At 43.2% G+C, this 9,712-nt stretch overlaps 1 protein-coding gene across 1 annotated transcript in view; it reads left to right on the top strand.

Moving 5' to 3' along the window:
- rhbdd1 (rhomboid domain containing 1) overlaps positions 1–4,230 on the top strand; it is a 13,157-nt gene extending 8,927 nt beyond the window's left edge. Inside the window, exons 8-9 of the mRNA XM_037678385.1 lie at positions 3,237–3,374; positions 3,464–4,230. Of these exons, the coding sequence (XP_037534313.1) occupies positions 3,237–3,374; positions 3,464–3,567 (242 nt within the window). The 3' untranslated portion in view covers positions 3,568–4,230. The remainder of the gene's footprint in view (positions 1–3,236; positions 3,375–3,463) is intronic.
- Positions 4,231–9,712: the final 5,482 nt, after the last annotated feature.

Below are 9,712 nucleotides of genomic sequence, written 5' to 3'. Positions count from 1 at the left end.
GTCCAGGTGGATGTTCGTATCAGGTCTCTCTTGTAAATGAGTCCTCGAGGCTCAGTGGGACTTACCTGTCTAAATAAAGGTTGAATGAAGCCTTCTGGATCCAAGGTGAAACTGTCCAGATGACCTGACTGAAAAATGTTGGATTGTATACCTGGATTATTGAGCATGGACTTTGTTGTTTTGTTTATACTGTTTAAAAATGGCCTCTGTTTTACACAATATGGTGGGTTGCCAGTTGGGCTTGTTTTCATGGAGCTGGTTGCTTGTTTCCATCGCGAGATCTGGCAACACTGGTTCGTTTCATTGTGGAAGCAACGTTTAATCTTTGCTGAAGCCAAAGAGCGGCAGAATGTCCTGGTCAGGAGCAGATGTTAACGTTGAAGCAGGAGTTTGTTGCGGTCACGTATCTCATCTGATTGTTGGGTCTTCTAAAACCACTGACCTCCTCAGGTACTTAAAAACATAAACTTTCATAACTCTCCTTGTGTCAGTTAGTCCACATTTAATATTTTCCCAGATGTGAAACCAAAACACGTGGCCATGGTTTTTCTTTCGTGCCTTTACTTTAAGACACTTCTTACCCTCGCTTCTCCTCCATGATGCGTTTCTTTGGTTAATTATTTTAAACGCCGCTAATTCACGTGGCATCAATTCAGCAAAGTTCATCTCAGACTGCTGTAGACAAAGGAAGGAAACCTGTCTGACTTAAATCTAATGACTTGCACTTGACCGTGATGACGCAAACATCGAGCTGGATTTCCACATTTAGTCTGCGACGCAGTTCACTGGTCCCTTTGATGCAAATATTAAAAACTAGAAGACACTCAAATAAAAATGAGCCCATTTCCTCTCCGTCTAATCTCCACGTAGCCTCCATCGCTCTGCGCTCAGTGAGAGACAGCTGGGGGTGCTGCTGTGAACCGTAGTGTCCACCAGGTGAGGGTGTTGGTCAGATCTCTGTTCTCTGCTGCTGCAGGACCTCTTTCGTTGGTCACCTGGCAGGAATCCTGGTGGGGCTGCTCTACACATCCGGACCGCTGAAGACCGTCATGAAGATATGCGCAGGTCTTTATTTGCATTTTTGAAAAACAATTTGAAGCTCTTGAAACTCTGTTAAACATCAAACGGTTACTTTTTCTAAAATTAAAAACATTTAGTGTGATTTTTATACGAGTGGGTTCAAACCAAACGAATCTGCTGACAAACGTGTAAACAAGCAACACGTTTGTGCTGAAATATTCTGTTTGTCTGTCTTTTCTCCAGAGTACGCCACCTCCACCAGGAATAACTGGTACCTTGGCTCTTCAGGTCAGTTTTCATCTGCAGTGAGCACGGTGCACGAGCCGTAGGAAACCTCACAGCTGTGACTGAACCAGACGTCAGTTTGGATTCACAGAAGGTTTAACAAGAACAATCTCGTCTTCCTGTGATCTGCAGTGCGTCACTCTGAGGCACTTCTTTAATTTAATGTCATAAACTGGGTCGATGCAAGAATACAGAATATTACGGAGATAAATGAGTCTAAAAAATAGTCGCACAACGTTCCACAAGATTTGTACGTGCACGATAAAACCCACAGACGTACCTCAAGTATCACAAATGCATCAACAGGTTTTCACATGCACGCGTTTCAAAATGCACAACGAGGAGTTTTCTCTGCGTGCAAATTGTCAAATACACGTGCACGAATTACCTGCTGCGCACGGACCAGCTGCCTGTGAATGTGACTTGAGGCTTTCTTACCTCCAGAGTCACAGATGATGCTGCGTTCAAGGCTGGTGAAAAGCTGGGACATCTGAGCCTCACCAGATCTACCGAGTTATTGAAAAGACGTTTGTAACTAAACCAAACTCACAACAACTATATCCACCTGTACAGTCCACAAAGTTAGCATTTCCTTCATGGGGGAGGACCTGCCGGAAAAATATAGTGCGTGTGTGTGTGTGTGTGTATGTGTGTGTGTGGACTGTACATCTGAAATTAACTACTCAAAATGGGCAGATTATTCATTTTGTGGGAAAAAGTACCAGAAAAATATATTTTTCCTGATAGATCTTCCACATGAAGAATAATCTGCTCAATTTAGGTTGTTTCAATTCAATTAAAAAATACTTTATTAATCCCAATGAGAAACTAAGTGTTGTCGTAGCTCATCGTCCTGGTTTCATTCAAGAGTTCTTACAGATGCTGGTAGCTGTGGGCAGGAAGGATCTCCTGCAGCTAATTCGAAGAATCTGGCCACAGATATGGATCTGTCCTCCTGGGCAGCAGGACTGCCCTGATGCCGATCAGAATTCCTCCCTAAGCGATGGTCACTCCTCCCAGCAGTCTGCAGAGCTCCTTGTTGCCACGGACAGACAGCTGAAGGTGCTGGGGGATGACCCCGGTCCACAGTGGTCCTCCCGCCATCACAAGCCGAGCCTCCCACCAGTTCCAGGATCTCGGCGGCCAGGCACTCGAGCACTGCCACCAGGTTGACGGGAATTTGTCCACGTCGCCTCCTTTTCAACTCATTTGGGATTTGTGGCTGTATTTGAGCTTTTGAGATGTTAACATGCTGCTCCAGGTTGTTAAAAACACCTTGTTGCCATGGTTACGCATCATTACAAACGCCCAAAATTCAAAAGGTTTCAGTAAAAATCCTTCCAGCTGCACAGCATCTGATACCAGAGGGAGAAATCGAACCGAAAAGAGTGATTTACATCCAGAAAGAAGAGGAATTAAAGTTTTCAAAAGCAATAACTCAAAATGAACGTAACATCTGCTCCAACATGCAGCCACCCCGAGTGACGCAATTCTAGAACACAACATTTATCATTTCATTTATCTTAACCGTGCAGTCCACAAAACGAACATGTTTGGAACCCAGTAACTTTATTGTGAGCGCATGTGTTTGATGTTGATTTCATGAGTTGAAGTTATAAACGTCTTCTCCAAGAACTCAGTAGATCTCAGATGTCCCAGCTTTTAGGCAGCCTTGAACGCAGCATCATCTTCGTGCAGCTGCAGGTAAGAACTGGTCCGTGCGCAGCAGGTGATTAGTGCACGTGGGTTTGACAGTTTGTATGTGCGAAATAATCTCGCTTGAGCTATTTGTGCACATTTTGAAAAACAGTTTGTGCATTTGTGAATCTTGTGCGTCTAGTTTTGCAACGAAGTTATCTCCATAGCATATTCACAGGTTTGTGAATGTGAAGCAGCAGCGTGATGGTCGTTTCCTTTCTGTGTTTGTGCAGGTTACCGTAGCGGTAGAAGAGGATACTCGGGAAGTGGTCGGTATGCATCGAACTACAGAAGACGTGATTCTTACACAGGCTGGCTGTCGGAGGAGGAGCAGCTGCAGGAAGCCATTAGAAACAGTCTGAACGACAGAGGTGAGACGGAGAGAAGCAGCTGTAGCGCGGCATTTTACCGTTTTCTGAAGAACCCCTGAACCTGCAGCTGATGGCGTTTTGCTTCCTAGGACAAACCTATTGGGAAGGAGTTCCACCTCCTCATGGTTACCCGTCTCCGTATCCCAGCGCCGAGGAGCTCAGATCGTGGAGGCTGAGGAGGTTTGAAAGCTGAACTCCGGTTCGTGCAGGATGTTGGACTGAAGCAGGCTGAGGAGGAGCACCCTCTCAGCGCTCCTGTCCACGTTCTGAGTGTTACCAAGGAGCCGGAGCACATTCTGAGTTTGTGTCGGGGAAATTATCCTCCGCTTCTGAGCTCAGATTTAAACTGAACGTCAGGAGATCTGTTTCATAAGTTTGCGATGTTCTAAACTTTTTTTTTTAAAGATCACTGTGTGTGAATGAAATGTGCCTCGGAGTCTCTGTGAGAAGACGCCGACCGGCGAAACGCGATGCAGGAGATGACGAGACCGGCGGGCGAGGTTTCTAATCTCAACAGAGCAGATCGACGACAGGAAGTGTTGAAATAAATCTGACAGAAATGAATCGGGACGGTAAATATAAAGTCTTTCTCATTAGCTTCAGTAAATAGACACCATCGCCTGCCTGAAGCAACTTTTGACCCTGAGCAGCTGAAGGTTTGTGACCCCATCTATCATCTCAGAGCCAGGGAACCCCCCTGTCCTAAACGAGGGCATGATGACAACACAAACAGTAACCCATTAGACCGTTTTTATTCAGCTGGGACATTTATACCTTAACTATGGTAAAATTCACAATAAGGAATCATGTTTTAGATTCATTTTGATTCCTAAAGATCATCTTAAACCCCCGTTTTACCCGCTTCGAATGTTATCGGCCATTAAATGGCCGTTATTAGTTGTTGTTATCTCCATATGTAGCGGTCAGACTGCCCCTCCTGTACCTGCTAGTGTGTTTAAAGCTACGTTGTTAGCGCTCAGAATAGCTTCACGTGGTTAGGTTTACAGTAAAGGGTCTGGCAGTTAGGTTTGTGGTCTTGGTTAGGTTTAGGCACAAGGGTAAGGGGGTTGAGTTTAGGGTTGGTCCTCTGGGTCACGTGTAAGCTTACATAAGCTGGAAAAAAAACCACTTCCTGGTTTACCCCCATGCGATGCTGCCTATTATCAGCAATAATAACGATAATAACGTACCTTTAAACCTACTAGGAGGTAGATGGGACAGTCTGACCGCTACATATGGGGATGGTGACAACTAATAACGACCGTTTAATGGACTGACAACATCCGAAGCCGCTCCCCGTTTGATGTTTCATGGCCCACAGCAGGACTCCCACTCCCACTCCAACTTTGAGATCCAATGCTTTAAAGTGTCACACTGTTCTTTAAATGCTAAGATCAATTCTGCCTTGACGTCTCAATAAATAATCATATCTGACGTTTGTTTATTTAGTCACCATGTTGAGCAACTGCATCACATTCTCGGAGCGGAGTTTTCATTTTCTTCCTTTTAATAAAACCTTTCCAGAAAGTCCTCGGAGCAAAGTTAGAAGCGAGCGTTGACGACGAGCCCCGCTCGCTCTGATTGCCTGAAGCCCTGAGGCGTGACAGGAAGTAGGGCAGTTTAAATTAGAGCCAAGAAACCCTCGGGCCGCAGGGCGAGGATCTAACGTGGCGTTTAAGTGGTTCTAACTTGTTCCACATGGGTTCTGATCCTCCTCACAGCTGCAGTTTTTTTTCTATATCCGTTCCGCACAACACTTCCTGTCGTGTTCTAGAACTGCGCCACTCCAGGTGTCTGCATGTTGGAGCAGCTGTTACTTTCATTTTGAGGTTTTGCTTTTGGAAACTTTTAATTCCTCTTTTTCTGGATATAAATCACATTTTTTTTTTGGACGATTGTTTCCTCTGGTATCAGATGCTGTGCAGCTGGAAGGATTTTTACTGAAACTTTTTTAGTTTTGGACATTTGTTATGATGCGTAACCATGGCAACAAGGCAGTTTTCTACAACCAACAGCAGCTGATTAACATCTCAAAAGCTCAAATAATATCTTAACTACAGACACAAATATCAAATGAGTTGAAAAGGATGTTCTGTGGATGCATTCTCATCTACCTGCCAGCTGTGCTCGAGTGCCTGACCACTGAGATCCTGGAACTAGCAGGAAACATGGCTCAGGACAGTAGAAGGACAGGATCGTCCCTCTGCACCTACAGTTGGCTGTCCACAGCGACGAGGAGCTCGGCAGAATGCTGGGAGGAGTTCTGTCCAGCATTCGGGCGGTCCTACAGTCCAGGGGAACCAAGAGGCCAGCCGAGTCTGGGTGGACGGATCGGACGGCATCTGCAGCCAGTTTGTTAGGATCCACTGTGGGATGGACCTTTACAAGAGATCCTTCCTGTCTACAGCCATCAGCGTCTATAACATCTCTTAATGAAATGAGGATAACGAGTTACAACAACAAATAATTTCCCTCTGGGATCAATAAAGTATTTTTGAATTTGTGATATTTTAGCTGTTCATAAATGAAAACCTTCACACAACCAGGAGATGCTGGAGGAAGCTGTAACTTCTGCTTTAATCGCGTTTGTACTTTTGCAAATGTTTAACTTCATTTACAAATGTTTTCACTGTGACAGTTACATGAAGAGCTCTTCAGAAAACTCTTTGTCTTCTTGTCTTACTTTTAGCTTTTTCAGCTTTTCAATTTTAGCTTGTCTTTTTGTACTTGTGGCTAGCATTGCCTTACTTTTAGATTTTAGTTAGCCCATATATACGTATATTGTTTACCTAGCTTTTTTCTGCATTCAACCAGCTTTTTGCTACTTTTAGTTTTTAGCTAGTCTTGCTATATTTACGTTAGTTTCTTGCTAATCTTTTACCTTTGTAGCTAGCATTTTGCTAATTTTATCTTTACCCTTTTAATACTTTTGGGAATTACTTTGCTATTACCTTCTAACTAGTCTTTTGCTATTTTTAGCACATCATTTGTAGCTTTTAGCTGACATTTTGCTAAATTTAGCTATTGTTACCTATAACTTTTGGTATTAGTTAGCTATTCTACTTAACTATTGTTTAATGTTTTGCTACTTTTTGTTTATAACTAGCATGTTGCTACTTTGCTTTTTAACTAGCATTCTGCTTCTTTAAACTTTAAGTCAGTATTTTTTTAGCTGCTGTTTAGCTTCTTTTAGCTATAGTTTTAGCTTCTTCAGAAATTTGGACGAGATGATGAAACAGGATGAAGATGATTGAGAAGATGACTGGATGAAGTTTGGAGGTGATGGATGGATGATTGTGGGAACAACAGTGAGACGCTGCACAGAAGGTGGTGCTGCAGGTTCAATTTTTGTTTTTTCATTCAACCTTTATTTATACAGGTTAGTCTCACTGAGTCACAAGGTCTCATTTTCATTAGATAAAGTACAGACAACTATTCAACAAAAAGCAATTAAAAACAAAAGTGGTGTTATAAAAAACAGTTAAAGCTAAAATCAAGAAACCATTTGATGTTTCTATTATCAAATGGGTTTGACTTGTAGGAGAAGTAGGTGATTTACCTTCAGAAACTGTATCAAACAAGAAACTGGAGGCAACAAGTTGTTGAAATAATTTAGCATCTCATGCTTATCTGACAGGAGCAGAATCATCAAATAACTGTGGTGGCAGATCAGATGAGTGAGAGCTGCCAGAAAGAGATTTAATGGTTTTCCAGAAGTTTTAGGGTCAATCAGATTTTTGGTGGTATGAAATAAATAGTAATTTTCTTTTGCCGCTTTATTGGAAGCTGTAGAGTGATTCCATAATCTGAAACAGACTGTCTTGCTGTTGCCCAAAGCTGGTCCCTCCTGTGCAGGAGCTCAGCTAACTCAGAAGTAAACCCTTTATTCTAAACTGGAAAAATGGAGCATGTTTATTTACAAAGTGAATGAAACTATTGTGAAAATGGTTCTAAGCAAGGTTCACCTTGTATATTAATGAAATACGATACCATTCAAAATGGAACAGATCCCAAAGAAAGGTTTGTTCATTAAAATGCTTCATGCTCCATTTTAGGATCATTCTAGGTTTGGAATGGGGCATTTTAGTATCCCTAACAGCACCAACTACATATTGGTCACTTAGATCATTTGTAAAAACACCTAACCCAGTGTATTTATGTGGCACGTTTATGATGAAAAGATCTAGAAGAAACGATTTGCCAAAACATTTTGGATAGGGATGAGTGGGACTGTCAATAATCTGACCAACACTGAATGACAAATTCTTCAACGTCTTCGATGGGTGCGTTTTGCTGTTGTACGCTGAAGGCAGCTCCTGGGTTTCTGGTCCTTTCGTTGTTTGTTTTATGCGAGTCTGGAGGATTTTCCTGGTTTCACTGCATCCTCTCTGCTCTAAAGATGGCTGCAAGTCTTCTGTGACGAGCCCCTCCTGCTGTGATTCCGCTGTGAAGCGTCGGAGACCTAAATGTGAGCAACACTCTTCTCTGCATGCCGGCTGAGCTCTGTTCTCCATTTGGAGCCAGAACAAAATCCAACAAAAGTGTTCTTCAAGCAGATTTTTCATTCCTCTGAAATTACTGAGAAGGCACAGCTAACCGAACCCCCCGGCAGCGCTTTTTTTGTTCCACAACTGGTTGGTGGTCTAAGAACTCAGCAGTGATTGACCTAATTTACTCCTTTAGCTGAATAGTAGCAACCACTACCACGTCCTGCTCGACAGTTCTGATCCACTCGCTGCAGTCGATCCAGCATGAAGGTCAATTAGGCTCTGGCCTTCCCTGCTGAGATCACAGAATCCTCCCACAGGACCGGGAAATGTACCGATGCATAAATGAAAGGAGCTCGTTTTAGATCCCTTTTTCCTCTGGAGTCGACTCTCGGATCCTGCTCAGCAACTCAGAACGTCTCGAGGCGAACGGGTTTCAGTTACGCTGATATAAACTCATAGTTTGGATCTGCAAGAGCAAAAACTGAACCTGAACACCCCCCACTCCCTTCCCTGCAGCTCACCCGGTCTAACCCTCCACTGTCGTCCTGCTGACTTACTGGGATGAGCTTCACAAGATCCTGCACACAGCCAAACCTGATCCCAGAACCTCATGAGGTACTGGTCCAACTCCATGTTTAGAGACCAGCAGGAAAGAAAAGATAAATGTGACTTTTGCAGTTAACTGCCACCAAAACTCAAGACAGAAGGAAAATCTCCCCCACCCATCGAGCGTAACGGCCGGGTGAGTTTATTTTTATTGCACTGGAGGCAGATCCAGAAGAGACTCGTGGACCACAACGCCTCACAAAACTGATGAACCACCACTCAGGGAGGACGCTCTTTCAGTTGGTTAATTTTATAAAATGATCATTTTACAAAATTCTAACCTTCAGCAATTAAGAAACAATAAAAAAAAACGTGTTTTTAGAGAGTCACCGTTGCTTTTTATAGATCAAGGGGAACATCTGTGGCATCACAAAAAGGAACGGATCGCTCAGTAATTCTGCAGCTGAAAACAAACACCTGCGTCCAGGTACATCTGCTTTTTAGTCTGCAGTTAAAGAGCGCTCACACACACGAGGGACGCCAGTTGGACCAAGTGCGAGGAAATTAAACTTCTTTAAGAAAGTACATTTTCACAGAACAGTGCAAAAGATGGTTGTTCCCAATCTGTCTGAAATCTGGACCAAGTGCAAAGAAAACGGGGCGGCTGCAAAACAGAAGTGTCCCGGTAGATCAACAGACATCAAAGGATTGAAAGCTCATCATAAAATGTCTTGGAAATAGAAAATGAACAAAACAAATAAGTGGGACTTGGTGAAGGTGTCAGGTAAAGACATACATTTTTAATAAAACACAAAGTCTGCTTTGTAATTTTAAACTATTCCATCATTTGAAAGCATGTTTGATGAAGAGGACTCCACAGGACAAAGAACATGAAAACCATTCTTCAAGAAAGACGTCAAGATCCACAACACGGCCTGCGCACAGTCCAGATCATGTCCGGTGTGAATCCTCTGAAGGAACTGGTCAGTAACAGGCTTCAACCTGCAGGGCTGATCTGGGACCAGCAACAGGAGACAGTTGGAGCAGACTGATGATGAGTTGTTCGTCATGAGTTGGTCCACGCCTCAAAAGAATTCAAGTGTTTATAAAAACCGGAGCTGGAGCAACCAAATACTGGTGGTCAGTTTGTCACCACCTATATGTTCATGTATAACGTCTGTTTATGTTGCTTTGCTGTGGAAGGTTTTTTTGATGCCTCAAATTGTGCCCTGTCTAGGACACGGTGTGAGAGATCTTTTTTATACCGTCTCTCCTCATGTTTTCTTTCCTTTTCTTATCTAA

This window comes from Nematolebias whitei, chromosome 6, assembly GCF_014905685.2.
Source record: "Nematolebias whitei isolate Nwh7 chromosome 6, NemWhi1, whole genome shotgun sequence".
In the NCBI taxonomy this organism is placed as follows: Eukaryota; Metazoa; Chordata; class Actinopteri; order Cyprinodontiformes; family Rivulidae; genus Nematolebias; species Nematolebias whitei.
Note: the sequence above shows the minus strand (reverse complement) of the source record. Positions and strands in the feature narration are given on the sequence as shown.